Source organism: Urocampus carinirostris, chromosome 15 (genome assembly GCF_059441175.1).
Source record: "Urocampus carinirostris isolate Australia breed hairy pipefish chromosome 15, RoL_Ucar_1.0, whole genome shotgun sequence".
Lineage (NCBI taxonomy): Eukaryota > Metazoa > Chordata > Actinopteri > Syngnathiformes > Syngnathidae > Urocampus > Urocampus carinirostris.
In genome coordinates this window covers 22,955,672-22,978,512 of record NC_142363.1, presented here as the reverse complement: position 1 = coordinate 22,978,512, position 22,841 = coordinate 22,955,672, and the positions used below count along the sequence as shown (strand labels likewise).

General features: G+C 37.8%; 1 protein-coding gene across 1 annotated transcript in view; it reads right to left on the bottom strand.

The window, feature by feature from the left end:
- Positions 1 to 22,841, bottom strand: part of ppp2r3a (protein phosphatase 2, regulatory subunit B'', alpha) — an 81,547-nt gene that overhangs the window by 15,921 nt on the left and 42,785 nt on the right. Inside the window, exons 3-6 of the mRNA XM_088354122.1 lie at positions 6,439 to 6,747; positions 3,538 to 3,641; positions 3,372 to 3,474; positions 1,473 to 1,547 (exon numbers count right to left, since the gene is read on the bottom strand). Of these exons, the coding sequence (XP_088210248.1) occupies positions 1,473 to 1,547; positions 3,372 to 3,474; positions 3,538 to 3,641; positions 6,439 to 6,747 (591 nt within the window). The remainder of the gene's footprint in view (positions 1 to 1,472; positions 1,548 to 3,371; positions 3,475 to 3,537; positions 3,642 to 6,438; positions 6,748 to 22,841) is intronic.

The following is a 22,841-nucleotide window of genomic DNA, read 5'->3' as shown; positions in this document are numbered from 1 at the left end:
TAGTGGTCCAATCCTTTGATTTCAGCACTCTCACTGCCACAGCCGGTTTGATTCCCGTTACAACAAATGATTCACGATAATATGGTAAAACCTAGTGTATAATGCCTACCCAATCTTTGAGTTTTATTTCAAGTAAAATAAATTGTGCGTTATACACGAATAAATATCGAAATAATTTTTAAAGATGATAGCAAGAAGTTCAAGTTTTTTTGGGGTGGCGGGAGAGAGGAAAACAGCGAGCTGCTCTTTTCCACAACACATGCGCTTCAAATACAAGACACACGGTGATGTCTCAAAACATTTCACCCTTAGTTCATGTTTTTACCAAAATCATTCGTAAAATACATAACAGGAGCAAAACAGATACGTTTAACATTACTTTAATCAAATATTTACAACTGACGATATCTCAAATTGTGTGCCCGAAAATCAAGTAGTCAATCATACGCCAGAAGTTATCCATCAAAAGCACTACATTTCTCCTTTCGTATCAGCAGCATTGATGTCAGGTCATTGAAGTTTCCTTTAATCATCAAGGAACAACAACAAGCAAATGCAATTTGGTCTCGTACCGCGACAACCAACAATTAGACCAGAAGAAAACCACTTCTCCACAGCATTGTTGCCCTGGGGCTGAAGTCTAGAATATACGGCTCATATTTTATCTGGGGCAGTGGTAAACATGTGCTCGTCTTTGTAGTCGCCATCTTGAATGGTCACTTGATTGGAAAACACGCAACGTAACCAAATTGGAGTTGTGCGCAGGGTTAAAATGTAAAAAAATGGTCGTGAATAAGAGGGCCCAGCCCACTGCCCGAAAATAGCTGAGCAGCAGTAGCTCAGGAGGTAGAGCGCTCGTCTTGGGATCCCGGTTCGAATCCCAGCTCGTCCGTGTTAGATGTCAAAGTGTCCTTGGGTAAGACACTGAACCCCTAATACCCCCAATAAGCAGGTTAGCACATGGCTGCAAGGCCGCTATTGGGAAATGTGGAGCACATTGTAAAAGCACTTTGGGAAGTCATTGACTTGAAAAGGCACTATATAAATGCAGATCATTTCATTTCATGGGCTCCAGCACCCCCGCGACCCTACTGAGGATAAGCGGTGCAGATGATTGAATGGATGGGTTGTGAATAATTTCATTTTTATGAAAGTGGCTTTTATTCCATTGAATTCCGTTTTAAACTTGAGGCTTTTAATGAGGTCCAGAAATTACGGTAAAAAAAAAATATCCCGCTTAGCTGCTTCCTGGTTCCTTGTAGCATGTGGATAATGTGTCACTACACAGGAAGGGAAATAAAACGGTAAAGAGGAAGGAAGTGTCCTAATATGGGCATAGAAAAGGGGGCTTTTGGGACAGTGGGGAATATCCTGCGTACTCGCCATCAGACTTCCCATGATATATTTCAAATCTGTATTTGCACACACAAGTACTGTAAATTGATATTTTTTCACGTTTTGTTTTGTATTACCGTCGTGATGTAGCGGGAATGAAACTCAGGTGCATCCTTAAGAAATGTGAGTCCGGGGTGCGTGTCCACGATGTCCTAAATGAAAAGGACAAAAGGTTTATAAAGATTTAAGATATTAAAATAAACACAACATGGCTGCACTGTCATCAAAATAGAACATGCTGTGTGGAATTCATCCGTTTTGTAAAAAACATGGAATGTATAAAATTTAAAAAAATATACTTTTATTTTAATTCATAATAGTATTTACCAAAGGACAACTAAATATTATCAAAATCAATAACATTAGTTATAAAACAAAGAACAGATTGCGAGTCTCGATACGAGTTATAAATATCGGTCTTGATATAATCCTTCAATACTAATTTAAAATAATTCCGATTTAAGATTTGCGGATTATATTGGAATTAATGTTGTGCAATTTCAATAAAAAGATGTAAAACTGTTTGGACATATTTGTTTAAAATATCAATTAGGGGTTGAGTATCGATGTCATTCTGAAAAAAAGGTGATATTGAACACATTAACGGATTTGTACATTTGATTTCTAATTGTAAAATCGAAAAACAAAATATAAATTAAGTTTACATTTACCACTTTTTGTGTATTTGAATAACAATCATGCAAGAAGAATGCATTCCAATAAGGTAAAATATAAATAAATAACTTGTTAAAAGAGGAATAAAGTCCTCCTGCTCCAGGTACTGATGTGTTGGGATTATCTTTTTGGTTGAGGAAGTCGAACCTGATGTACAGTGGCTTGTGAAACTATTTGGCCCCCTTGAACATTGTGACCTTTTACCATATTCAGACTTCAAACATAAAGATATAAAACTGCAATTTTTTTTGAAGAATCAACAATAAGTGGGACACAATCATGAAGTGGAACATACTTTATTGGATATTTTAAACTTTTTTATTGAATAAAAAACTAAAAAGTGGGTGTGCAAAATGATTCAGCCCCATTGAGTTAATACTTTGTAGCGCAACCTTTTGCTGCGATTACAGCTGCAAGTCGCTCGGGGTATGTCTCTTTCAGTTTTGCACATTGAGAAACTGATATTTTTGCCCATTCCTCCTTGCAAAACAACTCGAGCTCAGTGAGGTTGGAGGGAAATCTTTTGTGAACAGCAGTTTTCAGTTATTTCCACAGATTCTTAATTGGATTGAGGTCTGGACTTTGACTTGGCCATTCTAACACCGTGCTATGTTTTTTGGTGAACCGTTCCATTGTAATCTTGTTGGAAGACATATCTCCGTCCCAGTCTCAGGTCTTTTGCAGACTCCATCAGACCTCTGAGACAACCACAGTGCAGGTGCATTTATACAGAGACTTGATTACACACAGGTGGACTCCATTTATCATCGATAATCATTTAGATCAACATTGAATCATTCAGAGATCCTCACTAAACTTCTGGACAGAGCTTGTTGCACTGAAAGTAAAGGGGCTGAATAATTTTGCACACCCACTTTTTCGTTTTTTTTTTGTTAAAAAAGTTTAAAATATCCAATAAAGTGTGTTCCACTTCATGATTGTGTCCCACTTATTGTTGAATCTTCACGAGAAATTACAGTTTTATATCTTGATGTTTGAAGTCTGAAATATGGCAAAAGGTCACAATGTTCAAGGGGGCCAAATAGTTTCGCAAGCCACTGTATTGGTGGTATAAGTATATTGTATCGGTATCAATAACTAACCAAGTGTTGAGTAGAGATAACAGTTAGAATAACGCTGTATCAAACTCTTTTAAAATTTGTATATTTGATAGAATTGTGATTGTATCTAAAAAGTATCAAATAAAAAATAAATAAGCCTTATATTACCATTTGTTGTGTATTTGTACTAAAAACTGTGACAAGGTTGTACTCCAGTAAGGTTAAAAAAAAATGTTGAACCTGCAAAAGAGGAATGAAGTCCTCCTGCTCCAGGTACTGACAGCCCGGTTTGGCAAGCAGGTTAATAAACCTGGAGGCATCGTCATGGCAACTGTGCAGCAACCTGCAGGAGCATCATTAAGATTGAGTAAAACAGTAATCGGGTGAAAGTCCGACAGCAACTTACTTCCTCCAGGTGGCGACAAAAGAGTGAACCGAAACGAAGCCCGTTCTCTCTCCGCCGGCTCCGTAAAACATTGCCGCCTTCCAGTACAGCGGACACTCGCACGCCTGCAGGCAAAAAAATAGGGAAAAACGATTGTGAAAAGTTGTGGAATGTAATAGAATTTTTTCCAGCCTGTGTGCAGTGTGGACCTGGAACCGTGGGGGTAGGAGTTTGAATAGAGCAAGGGAAGATTTGTTTGTTTGTCGAGTTGCGTTTTTAGAGTCGCAATTTAAAAAAAAAAACGGCTGTTGTGTATTTGGGTGCAAAAATCGCAATTATAAGGAACACCATTTTTTGCGATTCTCAGAGTAAACAAGCCTAGGAATTAGGAATGTCTGCATTTGCAATGCCCATTTCATATCTGTGCTATGTGGTCTAGATTTACCGTTTTAATTCATGTAAAACTACATTTATTTTTACCTAAAGAATAACTCAAAGTTAGGTTGTGCATTATCCATAAGATCATACGGTGGTATATTACTGTATTTGCAAAATTATTTGTCGGAAATATTGCTACCACGGTCGCAAAAACACTTCTGTTTTCAGTAAATATATCCAATTAATTTGCTTGGATGTCTTATAATGATAGAGTAATTCTCGATGGCTCGTTAAGCGTTGCTGTTTAGCGCGATTACCAATATCCAGGGTTGGGTAGGGTTACTTTAACTTGATTAATTTCAATTATTTTTGGATTACTCCAATACCAAATATGCGAATAAAAGACAAAATAAACTAAATATGAATAAAATTACAAAATTTTGTGCAGGCTTGGGGAGTAACGGAATACATGGAACGGCAAAAATGATGTTGGCAAGCTGTTAGGATTTATTTTCATTTTGTTTCTGTCGCATTTTATGTTAGTTTTGCCGGAGATCAAAGTCAGGAGAGAAAGCTTACCACGTGTTGTGAGTCATCATTTTATTCATATTTAGTTTCTTCTGTCTTTTATTAGCATATTTGGTATTGGAGTAATCCAAAAGTAATTGGAAGTAATCAAGTTAAAGTAACCCTACCCAACCCTGCCAATATCTAGCGTCATACAGTGGTACCTCTACTTTCGAATGTATATACATCCGAAAGTTTCACGCTACGAAGTACATGAATGGGAAAATATTGCTTCTAGTTAAAAAAAATTGCCTCTAGTTCGGAAGTCAAAAATACAGTACAGTATTCGCTGCTATTTGCCGATCGCAGAGTTTCCCCAACGTAAACAAACAGGCCATTGCCTAAAATCTGGCTGGTAACCACTGCGCAGCATTCCTGCTCCCATTATATTTTATGTTGATGATATTTGTGTCATTAAAACATCCATTGCAGCCTGGTCATCCTGGAAGGGGGATTACCTCATATGCAGTCCCTTCTCTGGGTTTCATCATTATCCTCACGTTGAGGTTTTTGAGTTTTTCCTTGCCCTCATGTAGGTTTTAGAACAGATGTAATAATAGTCTGTGGTTTGCAATAATCTGTAGTCTGTGCAGCCCTTTGAGACTCCTTGTGATTAAGGGCTATACAAATAAACATGACTTGACATACAACTCTTAGTTTGAGCAGAGAAACAGTAAAAAAAAATAAAAAAATCATACTGATATTTTATAAAAAAAATAGGGTAGCGCGTCATACATGAGTGCATGTTATAAACCAGCGTTTAGTAGTTGCTCTTTTCATGAGTACATCTGCCAGGAGATAAAATTATGGCCATAATCATCTTCTCATTGATTTTCCAATTTTAGTGTTTGCGAAGATGAAGTCAAGTCAAGTCATGTTTATTTGTATAGCCCTAAATCACAAAGGGTCTCAGAGGGCTCCACAGATCAAAGACTATTGCAAACTACAGACTATTATGACACCATCCCCTCATCTAAAAACTACATGAGGGCTAATAATACACATAATATCAACATAAAATATAGGTTATTCATATCCTATAGAGTCGAAGTATGTTTTAAGCTTAGATTTAAACATTTCCAATGAGGTTGCAGATCGAATCTCAGGGGGAAGAGCATTCCACAGCACAGGGGCCCGGAAGTACGCTCTATAATTACAGTTCGGTCTAAAATATGTAGAACAAAACTACAGTTCATCTACAGTTTACAGTCATGGTGTAACACCAACAGACCCAGTTTTGGCTGTACTGCTCTAAGGAATCCTTCATATAGAAGCTCATTAAATGATCTGTGTTCACTGTTGAGAAACTTTACGATGAATACCTACAGAACAAACTGTAAACACCTGAAAATGCCAGCTAAGTACTCAGAGCAATTTGATTGGTGAGTGGTAGGGGTGGGCGGATCCCTGCACACATGGCGCCTCGCTTAACTACATCAGTATCCCTGTTTGCATTATTTGTGACATTTTTACCAAGGAACTCTGCTCGCTCCTTGTTTTTAAACCATTTTTTACGGGAAAAATGATCTTAAGTGAATGCGGGAGAGAGACACATAGTGGTATATTTATTGATGTGGGACACAGCCTCTGGCATTATTATTATTTCATAGTTTTCATTAAATCATCAAAGTCAAATAAAATTTGCTGAAGAATAAGCGTTTGTTTTAAGAGTGGGTTTAGCAAGTTTAAAATATACAGTGTGCCTCTCTCTCTCTCTCTCTCTCTCTGAAATGAAATAAAATAATAATAAAACTATTTTGCTTTCCTGGCTTTTGAGTCAAAGACATTCCCAACCCCGTTTTTACTCAAATAAATTAATACTTTGTGCTTATTTGAGATGTTCTGATCTGTGGGCTGGTATAAACTGACATGAATTCTGCCAGTCTACCTCAATAATGCACGTGCAGTTTGGCTACATCACACTTGTAGACAAAAACAGAAAGGGCTCTATAGAATTCTTTGTTCTCATTACTTCACCTTAGCGACTCTGCCCATCTCGTATATGTCGGCCTTTTCCTCTTCAAATTCGGTGAATGCCGCTTCCACGGCGGATATGGCGGCATCGTGGTCGGACGGGGGGCCGGTGACGGGGAGCCCACGTGGGAAATAGAACCGGGGAATGTTGATGGCTGGAGGAGGCGGGGGAAGCGGCGAAAGAGCGGTGACCACCGCGGGAGCTGCCGAGGGTGGGCTGGGCGAGCGGTGCGAGGGGGCTTGCGAGAGGGCCGACGCTTGGGTGGGGGCTGAGGGCGGAGGGCCAGGTTTCTTCTCTGCTTTGGACTGGACCTGAAGTTAGGAAAGGCAAAGGATGATGTCATGGGAAGAAGGGATCTCTGTTCTCAAGTCACTGATTGTATTGTTCATAAATAAATAATAAGATTAATTTTTGACTCATTCAATATTCTACACAAATTGCTTACATACATATTACTGTATGTATTGTTTAAGAGTTAAAGAAGAATATTAAGATTCAGCAAAGCGAAATCCATAAGTGAAAGGCACACATTTTTATTATATTTCAATTTTTTTCCTTATTTTGATTTTGTTTTTTTCGGATAGGAAATATTTTTATGGGGAGCAAAGTATTTTAAAGTACTGAATCTCATCTCATCTCATTAGCTGCACCGCTTATCCTCAGTAGGGTCGCGGGGGTGCTGGAGCCCATCCCAGCAATCATCGGGCAGTGGGCAGGGGACACCCTGAACTGGTTGCCAGCCAATCGCAGAAATATTTAAGTGTAATATAAAACATAAGTATTCCTTTTGCTTTATTATTGTATTGTTCTCAGTGAAGGGATGCTGCTGGAAATATGAATTTCCCTGCGGGAATGAATAAAGTATCTATCTATCTACACAAAATAAAATAGTACATTTAAAAAATACATGAAATAAATAAAATAAATACATATTTGAATAAATACATTGAATAAATATACAGAAAAAAAAAGAATAGGAAACCCCTTCACACACAATATTCACTCAATGGTAAGCTATTTTTGGAACAGGCCCGTATGCTACTCATGCTGTCCTTGGATGGGGGGGATAGAGGGGGGGCGTTTGGTATCACATTGCTGACTACTGTAAGACAACTATACTGACATGGAAAAGTTTTTTTTTTGAAGTGTTGCGCTTAGAATGAAGTGCTGGGTACATGAAACTTTCGTATAATTAATGGGGAGAATAAAACTGCCAAGTGTTATTTATAGGTAGCATTATTTTCTTCAATAAACATCCCTAGAATAAAACTGTGTTATTTGTTTGTTTGTTTTTTCCTTTTTTTTCTTTTTTTTTCTTTGGAATGTTACGACAATCATCACAGTACAAATAAACCAATCATTCGAGAAGGAAAAAAAGGATAAATGACTTAGGACGCTTCTACTATTAATCCTTTCTTTTCATTAGTATATTATCATCTAGTTGCTGTCATGTAATTTATTTTTTCAGGAGGATGAAAAAACAATAATACCACCCCTGCCCAAATTAGATAAATAAATAAATATATTTTATATACATATATGAAAATAGAAATATTACTATTTTTTTTCTTTTTACATGGAAGCAAAAATAAAAAGACACCAAAGTTATGGGCAGGACAGAAAAAAAAACCAAAACAATAATAAGTCACTTGATGACACCCAATAATATTCAATCAGCCAAATATTGAGCAAAAAATAGGTAGAGAACAAAGCGGTTTGATTCACAAGTGCTTCATTTTGACTGACAATCACTTTTACACTAGGGGGCGGGCTATGATAAAGACCAACCTGAGCGGTAGTGGAAAAATCCCTACTTTACTCTACATTACTATCTCTAGACCATTTCTGGCAAATACTGATAAAACTCAATAGCGTCTTACAAATGCAAACTTTAAACAGCACTTGAAATAAAGTAGAGACTGAATAAGAATTGAATAAATGGATATGTGAATAAACTGAATTATTATATCAAGAATTAAATATTTACACTCAAATAAATGACAAATAAAGTGCGTTTTTTACGACTTAGTGAAGGAGTATAATTGACTGAAATAATAAAAAGGTTCTACGTGAAGAAATCCTAAAATCATGACTATACAGTATATGCAGTCACACATTTAAGGAAATAGATCATATGTTGTCTTAAGAAGTGTCAAAATTTGACTCCCCCACTTCTCACCCCCAAAACAAAAACACAGGAAGTTGTTTGAATGAAAAACTTCCTTCGGGTGGCCATTTAGCACAGCGCTTGAATTGAGCCTGACAGCTGTAACGAACCCCCCTTCCCATCCACGTTCATTCTATCGCTCTATTCCTGCATCCCCCATCTATTAATACCCCCAGTGGTATCGTCCTCCGGGCAGTTTCTCATTCCCAGCACGACATAGGTGAGGAATCCAGAAACGTCTTTTCCCATCTTCTATGCTTGTGCCCAAACTGACCTGTTGTTGAAGTTGCTGCTGCTGAAAAGACTTGATTCTTTTCTTGAACCTGGACGGCAAAACGAAATCGCACCCCCTAGCCAGAAAAGCCAACTCGCCCCTAAGGTCGGGGTCCTGGCGCAACGACGTATCTTTGATCATCATGGTTAGGGGGCCCCACGTGTAAAAAACACCCCCACTGTTCAACGTCCGGTCAGGTATCCGACAGAAACCAACGAGTGAAAGTAGCCCAGAATATTTCCCGTTGCGGTAGTAATCCACCAGACAATCCGAGCATGATCCACCATTCCGGGGTCTTGCTAATCTTTCAATGCCCCCCTCTCTATGGTGTCTGCTGCTTCCCAAGCTGGATTCAGAACCAAGCGAGCTAAGAAACTTGAGCCACGGGCAACACGCACATACAGTTTACCGGGTGAGGAGGGGGCTCAGTTTGCACACACTTAGAAAAGAACATTGACAAATGTTAAGTGAGTGGGGCAATCAAAGAGGAAGTATTTGCAGAGAGGTAATTTTGGTACAGCGTGATGAATCATTGACTTCGGCTTCCGTACATTTCCAGTCTTTCACCTGATTTCTTAGATCAGCAGTTTAACAATTGCTTTTTAAAAATAATTTATTTTTAATGAAACATCCCAAAACATACAGTACTATAAAGTGTCTATCTGATACGATACCATAATATTAATTGTAGGGGGACCAGACTGCCACAGGTGCATTTCCCCTAACCTTTTCCAGCCACCGAATCTGCCAACACCTCCAAAGTCCCACAATTCAGTCACAAGACCTTTCATTTTTTCTTAAAGTGCACTAAAAACACCCACAACAGTGCCCACAGACAGACAATGCATTCATTCACAGGAAGTGACCAGACTCTCCAGCTGTAAAATAAAGATTTGAACCCCCAAAGTCGTCATTTATAATAAAAATATTAATTATTTGCATATTTGTGTCGTGCTTCATGCCAAAGGATTTATTTTATTGTGTCGCCTGTTATCAACAATTGTTGTAATCAACCAATTTAATAATTTTGAAAAGCATCAAAAGGAACTGAAACCGGTCACAAGACACTCCTCCAGGAATGGATGACATCAGCGTCATTAAAAAGAGAGGCGCGAATGCCTCCCCTCAGATTTTCTTCACACACTTCTTCCTGATAAGATAGCCCAGAGGGGCTCCTGATTGGCCTTTGTCTCCCTGGGAGCATGGGGACAAAGAAGGCTGAGATCCAGGGCAGGCCAGTTGGCGATGAAGCCTCCTGGATGCCAATGAGGAGGCCTGTAAGGCACGTGCATCAGCCACTCCCTGTCGAGCTGCCATGAAGTCCACAAGCTCGGTCTTCCAAAAAGGGAGGGAGTTCCGGCTTAATTCATGGACCATGCGGCCTTGTCTCCCCCCCATGTGATGCTTTGTCTGACACAAAAAAATGATCACTCAGCAGACTGTCTTCAGTGCCGGGTATAAATATCAATTCTGACAAGCTATGAAATAATTCCTGATCATCTAAATTAGTTGATTACATTAAAACCGGGTTCGCAGAAAGACTAGTACTATTCCATGGCCAGATTTGACTCATTTATTACTAATAGAGTACACACACACACGTATGCATACAGAAGAAGAAGCATGCAAACTATTAGACAATCATGCAATCTATTCAACACATTATAATCCTTGAGCACCCCTAAAACGGGCAAGGTTAAGTCCATAATCATAATATTTGCAAAAATGTAGAATTATATTTATATTTTTCCATCATTTTAAATGCATTAGAAATTTTAATTCTATAATGCAAATAACACAATTAATTCTATAATGCAAAAAACACATTTGAAAGAAATAAAAACCTACATTTAATACAATTAAAAGATTTGAAGTGATTAATAAAATACTCAATTGATAATAACACTTGTCTTTTTAATCCATTTTACCTTTTAATTGACTCAAATCAGTCATTAAGTCGATAAGTAGATGAATCTTGATGAATGTGTTTTAAAGTAACTAAGTTGTTAAGTGCAATGCAAGTTAAAAAGTATTGCATATGGTAGCCCAATATTTTGGGAATAGCTGTGTAAAAAAAAATAAGCTGTGATAATTAGGAATAAATAATAAATAGAAAAATGCATAATATATCCGTATGATGTAAACACAGCAAATTTCTATTTATTGTTATCATTTTAGGACAATTTTGGAATGATTATAAACATTACGTTTTTGACCCATGACAAAATGTTGATGTTATAATACAGTTTCACTGTTTATGTCAAAGAGGAATTATCAAGGTTTGTATTTTTCAAGTGGTTGCACTGAGTAAAAAAATAAATACTTCCCTCAAGTCTATTGCGCACACATTTTTCCACCCATTAGTTTGGATGCCATTAGATTTTGCAGGTGTAGCTCATAAAACGACCGAAGAGATTCCCAAACTGCACACACGTCTGCCAAACAGCTGTATGCACATTCCCGAGGAAAGGTGGAATAAACATATTTTGTTTTTAGATTTTTCTTCCACTCTCACTTGGTTTCATTTGCGAATCTGGCGCCCTCTAGTGGTTGTCATGATCACTTCCACAAACAACAGCTCAGAATGTAATCGAGCAAAACCAGATGACTTGACTGTCAGATATTTACAATTACGTATTGTGTAAGTGATTTTTCCAGACACACAAGTGACTTTGTATTTTTTATGGGGTAACTTCGCTGTTGGCACACCAGCAGAATTCTATGGAACACTCTAGTGAAACCAAGGTCGCATACCAGTCCAGCACCCACACAAAAACGCTTTTCCTCATGAGCTGAGGAAACAAGAATCAATGAACCTCGTGGTTATCAACAAACGAGCAATGAGAATAGCAATGAAGACAACAGGTGAGCAATTTTGCTTTTTGGCAGCCCGATCAATGCAAGATTACAGGATAAGGGATCCAAAGACGGCTATTGGGCCGGAGGGTTTCAGCTGTCCTGCAACAGCAACTGTGACTTCTTGCAGATAATTTTTGAAAAAAAAAAAAAAAAACACACGTCTTAAAACACCTGCTCAGAGTAACTATTGCTTGGCGGCTGTGTGTAATATTATCCATGTATACATACAGTGTTCATTTTACCTGTGAAAAGTGATGGGTCCCGGGGACTCGCATGCTCAAAAATCTATGGGTCCCAACAGAGATCTATGGGTCCCCAAAATTTAGTGTTACCGCGGTTGAAATTGTAAATCGGCGACAAATATATAATATAAATGTATATATTCATTCTGTTTTAATCATCACAGTTAATTGGTAATACAAAGCAGTTATCACTTCAGATATTTCAGTTCATAATATTGTACACTATACAAAATAATATTGCTGAAATAGTTATATATTCTTGCAGTTTTAATCATCACAGTTAATTGGTAATACAAAGCAGTTATCACTTCAAATTTTGCAGTTCATATATTCTTTGTGGTTTGCTGTCCCGCCACAGTTGTAATGCCTTCTCAAGGTCCAATCCATTATCATCCTCCTCATAGCGTCACCAGGAATATAATTTAGTCCATTTTGGCAGAAAAGTCCTTTTCTTGCTCGGAGTATTCTTTTGTTTATTTTCTTTCGTCGAATCGTTCGCTTCAAAACACGTGTTTTCCTTGCCTTCGCGGGCTTCTGAAGAATTCCTCCGCCGTTTTTTTCGTGCCGGAATTACTGCCGTTGTTACCACTTTCTGTGTTATGTTTCGACTTATTACCGACACTGAAGAAATTACCAATTTTTTGTTGATTTGCACCTAATACCAACTGTTTTTTCAGAGGCATACTTCTATTTCACTCTACAACCGCCACAACAATGACGTCATCTCGAAGCGACGGGATTTCGTTTGCCGAGATCGGCGCGAGACCAAAACAACAATGGTGGGTGGCGGATCTGCCTGAGGAAAAGTTTGGAGTGCGGTAAATCTTTGTTAAAAAAAAAAAAGTAATCGAGTAATAATGACAATTTGGTGTCAAAAACGTTGATTTGACCCAATGCGTCCCCAGCAAAAATGATGCGTCTACGACGCAGGGACGCGGGCAAACGAGAACACTGATACATAGTGACTGAAGTTTATTTGTGCTCAGGGTTCTAGGTAGATTTCAAGAACATAACACAGAAATATACAAACCCCGGCAAACAACATTAAGAAGTCTGAGGGGGGATGCAAAGTGTAAATGCAATATAAAGGGTGAGAAGCCTATAGTAATGCATTCTGAACCGCCGTTAAAAACATTAACTTGGATTCTGTATTTACCGGACTTTAATGCGCATGTAAATGTAAATGGTCTGCACTTATATAGCACTTTACAATGTGCTTCACCCTTTTCCCTTTTACACACTAACTAACCGATAGCAGCGTCCGCCATGCAGGGCAACTACCTGTTATCGGGGGCATTAGGGATTCAGTGTCTTGCCCAAGGACACTTCGACATATAACTCGGAGGAGCCGGGAATCGTACGTGTGACCTCTTGATCCCGAGACGAGCGCTTTACCTCCTGAGCCAATGCCGCCCCACCTACCGCTTGAGAATCCCCAAAGGTGTTCTATTGGGTTTTAGATCTGGAGATATGCTTGGACAGTCCATCCCCTTTACCATTAACCCCTTTAGAAAACCCTTGGTCTTCCTAGAAGTGTATTTGGGATCATTGTCAAGCTGCGACCCAGTCTCAGAAGTAAGGGGATCATTCTCTGCTCCGGTATTTCACGAGTTTGTGTTTGCCTTAATGAAATGCAACTCCCCAATTCCAGTTGCACTCATGCAGCCCCAAACCATGACATGCTTGACTTTAGGCACGTCACGCCCATGTGTGTACACCTCACCCGGTCGCCACGCATGCTTCACACAATCTGAGCCAAATTCATTCATCTTGGTCTCATCAGACCACAGTAAGCCATGGCCTTTGTTGACAGACTTCTTTTCATTGTGTCAAAGCCATGTTTCTTCAGTAATGGTCTACCAAACATCATAATGAAATCTCTGCAGAAATGTGAGGGGTGTACCCACTTTTGTGACATGTTCTAACTAATGTTACCAGTCATCCAATAATTTTGCATTGCTGGAAACTCAACATATTGAAACTTGAGGTCTGGATTTAAAAACCCCAACTTAACCAGAATTTTGCACCTATATTTAGGGTTCCCCATACACCAAAAAATACAGCGCTTATATTTGGAAATGCATTGTTGCATTTAAATGACAATGCATAAAGGAACTGTTCTGCCTTTGAGAAACATATAGAGTGCCCTCTTGTGGTCAACTGGGTAGTTGTTTGTTGCTAAAAGGAAACGAAAGAGCAGCGCAGAACTTGGACGGCAGCTCAGACGGCAACTTTTGAACGCTCATTGCAAATCCTCTTTTGTTCTTGCTTTGGACAATCATTGTCAATAAATACGAAAAAATGTATAGTGATTAATTGGATAATGATTCTGGTTTATGTTAAGGTTTTGAAAAAATTACACTCTCGTTTGAGTTGTTGCTAAACGATACTGCATACAATAACTGCTCTGCCTTTGAGAAACATATGGAGTGGTCTTCAAGTGCCCTCTGGGTTAACATGTCAACTGTTTGTTGCAGTCATATGCACTAATCCCGCAAGGTTTCAATTTTGTTAGTTTTTAGGTCTGCAAAAATATTTTGTTATTTTATAGGGACAAAGCTGTAACAAGGGGACGCAAAACGTCTTACTCAACATCATGACGTAACAACATCATAAGTCGGGGACGCCTTATCCCAGGGGGCTACTGTATCTAACCCACAGTGATAGTGAACGGGTCAGATCTCGAAAGCAATTTGAATAAATTAAACTTTTTTTCGAACATAAGAAAAACAAAATAAAACAAAACAATAAGTAAAAAAAACAAAGTTAACGTAACATGTCCAAAAAGGACTATAATTATTTAATCCTACCCATTCTATTTCCTAAGCAATTATGTCTTACAGCTAGATCTCCCCAGTTTTTACACATAACAAACACCTCATGAATATACGTATTTACATCAGTTCCTTTGATGCACAGTCGCTTTATCATTATTATCATTATCATCGGCATGACTATTTTCATTGCCATCATCATCATCATTGCTGTCTCCATACATTTTCAGCATACTATAGAGTAAGAGTATAAATTATAATAACATTAATTCTCATTGGTGCTCATGGTGACAACTGACTGCTTTGTGGTGTGTGCTGTCCATCATATAAAGTATTTATGAACCTGCTGCTAGAGGGGGGCCGCCCACAGGCTGCAGGACCACCCATTGCTAAATTTCTGGATCTGTGCAATAAAAAGACAGGACATGGGAGCTTGAGCCAGATCAAAACTCCCACTTGTCTGCCCTAACTACGGGTTGTGCAGACTTTGTGTTCTTCTTAAAAGTTATGAAATTAAATGAAATGATCTGCATTTATATAGCGCTTTTCAAGTCAATGACTTCCCAAAGCGCTTTACATTGTGCTTCACATTTCCCAATAGCGGCCGTGATCTGTGCAGCCATGTAAGGCGCTAACCTGCTTATTGGGGGTATTGGGGTTTCAGTGTCTTACCCAAGGACACTTCGGCATGTAACACGGACAAGCCGGGATTCGAACTGGGATCCCTTAATCCTAAAACGATCGCTCTACCTCCTGAGCTACTGCCTGTATGTGATTGTATCCCCATTTATTTAGTTTTTGTTTAGTTTTCACCAGGATCAAAAACATACAGTATTTAGTCACCTCATTGTTTTGTCTATAAATATAGATCTAGATCAGGGGTGTCAAACTCGTTTTACCTGGGGGCCACAAATGCTATAAAAAATTTCACGGGGGCCAGACTAGTAAGTTTAAGAGAAAAAGAGGGAGAAAAAGACGGCGGAAGGGATGGAGGGAAAGAGAGAGCGATAAACAGGGAGAACAAGGGAGACAGAGTAACAGTGAGAGAAAAAGAGAGCAGAATAGAGATATGAATGGAGAAGGGGGAAATGAATATAGAGAAAAAGAAAGTGAAAAAAGAGAAAGATAAAAATAATGAAGTGAAACGAAAGAAAAAGAGTCAGCAGGACAAAAAGAGACAAAGTGAGGTGAGAGAGAGAGAGAGAGAGGTCGAAAAAGGGAAAGAAAGAGGGTGAGAAAGATAGAGAATAATAGAAAGAAAGGATTAAAGTGTAAATTATAGAGAGAAAATAGAAAGAGAGCAAGACAGAGAAAAAGAAAAAGTTAGAGAGAGAGAGAGAAATAGAGAAAAGAGAAAAAGAGAGAGAGAACAGGAGAAAAAAAGAGAAATAAATAAAAAGAAGTGAGTCAGAGAGAAATGGAGAAATACGGCCACAATTGTTTTGCAAGTGTTAACTGGCTTTGGTGACATCCGGTGGGAATATTGAAAACTACAGCTCATTTTCCTCTTGCGCTTCTCTCACTGTTGTCTTACGGGCCGGATTTAAACCATTGGCGGGCCTGATCTGGCCCGCGGGCCGCCTGTTTGACACCTGTGATCTAGATTGTAATGATTTTGCATTATATTACGGTGACAGCAATTTAATAACAATGTTCAACAATTACTATAAGAATCGTCACAAGTTGCTAATGATAATAATAACAAAAACAATAAATATAATGGTCATGTTAATAATGTAGTTATAATAATAACAAGCAGAATTATTAGCTTGACCCTTCTATTGACTTTATAAGGCTTCTGCTCACTAAAAATATTTGGATATCGATAATAATACTACTAATGATAACAATAAACAACCATAGTTTGACGTTTTCATAGCTTTAAAGAGACCCAGACAGAAGACAGAATCAAGCTTTGGGGAGATGCTCAGCGACAGACTGATTCCTTTTTCAGACTCAAATGGATCGGAACCCCGCTCAGGAAGCGTTCGAGTCCTCAAAGAAAAAAAAATCGTTTTGCTGCGGTCGTTGCCTGCAAGTCCGCCGGCAAGATTTTCCACAGCCGGACTGGAAATTGTACAAAGTTCACCTAAGGTTCAACCAAAGCTGCCATAAATCAACTCAAAACTTAAGCCTGGGTTTAAAATTCAAGTATCAGATAAATTGAGTAAGGGAAAAAAGATGTGTGCACCCAAAAACTGAAACATTATTTTCCAAAAATTGCAAAATAGTAAATAAATGAATAAATCAAAGACATAGTCTTTTAAAATACCGTGAAAGGACTACATTCATAAAGATTACAATTATTTGATAAAATATATTTCCTTGCCTTTATTTTGATTTTCGGGGACAGCATTCAAAATAATCTCATTATAGTGTTTTGGTATAATTGAATTGGGGTGATTAAAATCAATTAATTGGGAGCAAACATGATTTTTGTTGTATTTTTTCCAACCAAACGCTGAAAAATCAAATAGATTAAGGGATGTTAATAGAAAAAGAATTATAAACAAGACAAACAAAATTTCAATGTAGCGTTTAAAAGAAATACCAAAACTACAGAAGTGTTTACAAAATGTATTAAAAACAATAACTGAAAAAGAAAAAAAAAACATTTATAAAACTGTTGGAATTAAAATAACTGAACAATTTACCCCCCAAAACTCCCTCAAAGTTAATAATTGAAGAATAACTAAAAGATTAAAGCAAAGTATATTCTGTAGTCCTCCCCTCCAGCAGCAGGCATTCATGAGCAGACCTACCACTAGATGGCGTTAAAGACCGCTTTCGCAAGCGTTGGAGAAGGACACTAGAGGGCAGCAAACTATTTCTAAGTAGGCAACATATATTCAATGCGAAAAAACAAGGGGAAATGAGAATAACATACACACCAACATACACATTTTTATTCCTGATACACTGCACATAAAATATATAAAATGCATTCCCATAAATACCAAGTACTTTAAAAACACAAACAATTCTCACACGGTAAATGAACTATATAAACGAAAACTAGCACTTGAAAGCACATCATTTTTTTAATATTTATGCTATATATTATGTTTTTGTGGTACATTCATTTTTTTCCCTGGTAAAACACGTAAATGACTGATTTATTTAATTAGTTTTTATTAAAGTCAGAATAATATTTAAAAAAAATAAGAAAATTATCTGCCATCACAGTAGAACAAGAACATTTTACAATAATTATATTTATTTTACCAATTTTTGTTCACAATTGGAGTTTTTGCAGGGCACATTATACACATATATATATATATATATATATATATATATATATATATATATATATTGGTCACCTAATGACTCCCAACACCTCAGTTGGGTTGAGCGAGGGGGCTGGGAATCACCTCCTCTGAATCAATCTCCCAAAAAAAGTCGGAAATGACTCTAGCCACCTCCCACTAGGGGGATATGGCTGTGGTATATTGTATATATATACAGGGTTGGGTAGGGTTACTTTAACTTGATTACTTTCAATTACTTTTGGACTACTCTAATACCAAATATGCTAATAAAAGACAAATGATATGAATAAAATGACTAAATTTTGTGCAGGCTTGGGGAGTAACGGAATACATGGAACGGCAAAAATGATGTCGGCAAGCTGTTTGGACTTGATTTCATTTTATTTCTGTCGCATTTTATGTTAGTTTTGCCAGAGATCAAAGCCAGGAGAGAAAGCTTACCACGTGTTGCGAGTCATAATTTTATTTATATTTAGTTTCTTTTGTCTTTTATTGGCATATTTGGTATTGGAGTAATCCAAAAATAATTGAAAGTAATCAAGTAAAAGTAACCCTACCCAACCCTGTATATATATATATATATATATATATATATATATATATATATATGCAGGCCAAGTTTAAGTGGATCTATGGCGTCTATATGAGTCGATAGCAGTGTATGAGTTAAAAAAGGGGTAATCGATTGTTCAATTTTACACTTTTAGTAGTACTTCAGTATGGCTTGTTTTTGTCCTTTATAACTCAATCAAGGAAAACGACACCGGAACGGAGATAACGTGAAATAACTTTGTTGTGCAATCAAAACCACGCCTAAAACTAAATCGTGTATAAGCGCCACGCCCTTCCCAAAACAACCCCCTCCCCCCTGCAATTCCCAGCGTCCAGCTCCCATTGTGGAGTGGGGGAGTCCCATGTAGCCTGTCTCCCACAATACACATGTTTTGGTGGTCGCCATGGTGACACAGCCTCCAACCGAGTTGAAAGCTTCCATAGCAAAAGGTGACTCGCTTAAAAAAAATAGATAAATACAACTTTTGACACTAGAGTGGAAAGAGGGCGTCCCGGGGTGAAGTGGGAGCGGCGGGGCAGGCCAATGATGTCAGCGGCATGGCAGATACTAAACAAAATGAGTAGAAACCTTGTTCGGAAAGCCTGCTTTTAAAGGACTATTGTTGGGCCTTGTACGTTTATGTGAGAGGACGTTTACATCATAACCTCGCACATGAACAGGGTTGGACAGGTTTACTTTAACTTGATTACTTTCAATTACTTTTGGATTACTCCAATACCAAATATGCTAATAAAAGACAAAATAAACTAAATATGAATAAAATTACAAAATTTTGTGCAGCCTTGGGGAGTAACGGAATACATGGAACGGCAAAAATGATGTTGGCAAGCTGTTTGGATTTAGTTTTATTTTGTTTCTGTCGCATTTTATGTTAGTTTTGCCGGAGATCAAAGAGATCAAAGCCAGGAGAGAAAGCTTACCACGTGTTGTGAGTCATAACTTTATTCATATTTAGTTTCTTTTGTCTTTTATTAGCATATTTGTTATTGGAGTAATCCAAAAGTAATTGAAAGTAATCAAGTTAAAGTAACCCTACCCAACCCTGCACATGAATAACTAAACATACACAATCGTACCTATGCACAAACACTAATATACTCATATACACACACACACGCACTACTATACTCTCATACACACGCTACTATTTATATCATACACACACTATTCTGCTTTCACACACATACAACCATACTCCCACACACACAGTAGTACTATAGACTCTCGCACAGACTATTATGCCATCTCACACATACCACTATACTCTCAATCACACACCACGATGCTTTCACACACATACTACTACACCAGTGTTCATTTTACCTCTGAAAAGTGATGGGTCCCGGGGAGTCAAAAATCTATGGGTCCCAACAAAGATCTATGAGTCCCCAAAATTTAGTGTTATCGAGGTTGAAATTGTAAATCGGCAACAAATATATAATATGAATCTATATATTCATTCAGTTTTAATCATCAAAGTTTATTGGTAATACAAATCAGTTATTACTTCAAGATGTTTCAGTTCACAACAATATTGTACATTATACAAAATAATAATCTATATTTTCATTCAGTTTTAATCATCATAGTTAACTGGTAATACAAAGCAGTTATCACTTCAGATTTTTCAGTTCACAGAAATATTGTACATCATACAAAATAATATTGCTGAAATATTAGTCTATATATTCATGCAGTTTTAATCATCACAGTTAATTGGTAATACAAAGCAGTTATCACTTCAGATTTTTCAGTTCATATATTCTTCGTGGTTTGCTGTCCCGCCACAGTTGTAATGCCTTCTCAAGGTCCAATTGTTGGTAAAATGCACATTCATAGCTAATTTGCGGTTTTCATTGTCGTTGTGCCGATCCGATGTGTTTTTCTGAAAGTTCGTATTGCGAAATGATTTATGCAATCCAGTTTTTTTTCATGCTGGGTACACCCATCACAGAACATGTAGCCTCCATTATCATCCTCCTCATAGCGTTACCAGGAATATAATTTAGTCCATTTTGGCAGGAAAGTCCTTTTCTTGCTAGGAGTATTCTTTTGTTTATTTTCTTTCGTCGAATCGTTCGCTTTAACACAAGTGTTTTCCTTGCCTCCGCAATGTTCCGAAGAATTTCTCCGCCGTTTTTTCGTGCCGGAATTATTGCTGGTGTTATCACTTTCTGTATTATGTTTCAACTTATTACTGACACTGAAGAAATTACAAATTTTGTGTTGATTTTCACCTAATACTGTTTTTTCTGAGGCATACTTAACCTTCACCTTCACTCGACGACAACCACCACAACAACGACGTAACCTCGAAGCAACGAGATCTCGTTTGCCGAGATCGGCGTGCAGACGAAAACTCGAACCGCGAGACCAAAACAACAATGGCGGATCTGCCTGACAAAAATTTTGGAGTGCTGTAAATCTTTGTTAAAAAAAAAAAAGTAATCGGGTAATAATGACAATTTTGTGTCAAAAAAAGTTGCGTCCCGGGGACGCACGTTGATTTGACACTATGCGTCCCCAGCAATAATGCAGCGTCTACGACGCAGGGACGCGGGCAAATGAGAATACTGCTATACTCTCATTTACATACTACCATACTCTCATTGACATACTACCACCCACACTAAAATAGACTCACACACTTACTGAATTATTTCACATATATTCCTACAGTAAAAAACTCACATTATTGAGCTTTCACACTCATACAACTATTTTCTCTCGCTCTCTCTGTCTCTCTCACACACACTATTATACACATTCATACACTACTATACTCTCATAGGCACATTACTATGCTTTCACACGCATACTACTACACTCTTATACAAACACTACTATGCTTTCAAACACATGTTACTATACTCACGCACACACACTACTTATGATCACCTCACTGCTCAAAGATGTTTTAATTTGGATACTATTTGGTAACCATGCCGATAGACACTGATTTGTGTGTATGTGTTGCACAGTTCGACATTAAACTGGAGTTACTCCCGGTAAAGTAGTATCTGTGAGAAAGTATAGTAAAAGAAAATGGAGTATAGTAGTATGTGTGTGAGAGTATATTCGTGTGCGTATGAGAGTATAGTAAAATGTGTGGGAGAGTATAGTTGTGTGTGTATGAGAGTATGGTATTACGTGTTAGGGATCATAAAAGAGTGTATGCGAGTATGAATGAATGAATGAGACTTTATCTGGAACATAAAAGAGAGACAAAAACAAAACAACAAGTCAAAAAACAAAAACAATGTTAACGTAACATGGCTGAAAAGGAAGAAGCGTGTTTTTCCATATAACAAACAACTCAAGAATATACTCAGTTACTTAGGTTCATATTACGAGACAATAGGGAAATAATAACGACAATAATAATGATCATAAACCATTTTTCTCATAAATAAGTATACTAGCATGAGAGCGTACTGTATAGTACTGTTTGTGCATAGGTAAGACTGTGTCTGTATGAGAGTACAGTTGTGCATGTGTAAGAGTATGTCTATATGTGAGAGCAAATACGATTTGCTTCTTAAACAGGCTCTCATACGTTGAATCCAAGCAAGCGTCTTCCCCCACTTGGCACGCGTTCCTGCTGTGACCTTATTTCCTGTCGAGGGAGTGATGTCATACTCCAGCGAAGCAGAGTCAACAACTGTTACTGTGCGGGAAAGCCCCCCAAAATACGTCGACCCCACCCGGTAATATTCCTGCCTAGTCCCCCCCCCAATACTCTTCCCTCTGAGAGTAGAAAAGGGTTTTGTGCAAATCCTCTCCTTGTGTTGTCTCTGACAGACAGTTATTACCTTTCTATCTGCACACGTTTTTTTTCCACTAAGCTTCCCTTTCATCCCCTTACCAAAAATCTTTTGTGCCAAAACCTCTTTGAACTGTCAAGAGTTGACAGGGCAGGACAGAACACACCGAAATTATACCAAGTATACTCAAACAAAGAAATAACAGTTTGTAATCCGTAATGGCTTTATAGCTTTCGGACACTGTCTTTCTTTGTAAATATCTCATGTGTCAATCTTGAATCTTGAATATTCAATGTGGGCACGTGCGGCTTATAGTCAGGTGCGGCTTATGTATGTACACAATGGTTTTTCCTTTAAACAACAATATATATTTTACATTTTCTTTTCTTCGGTGTAAAATATATTTAAAATATTAGCCCTACACTGCTCTCGTCATTTTATTGTTCCTATTAGCGCTTCGAGATATGTAACCAGCAATT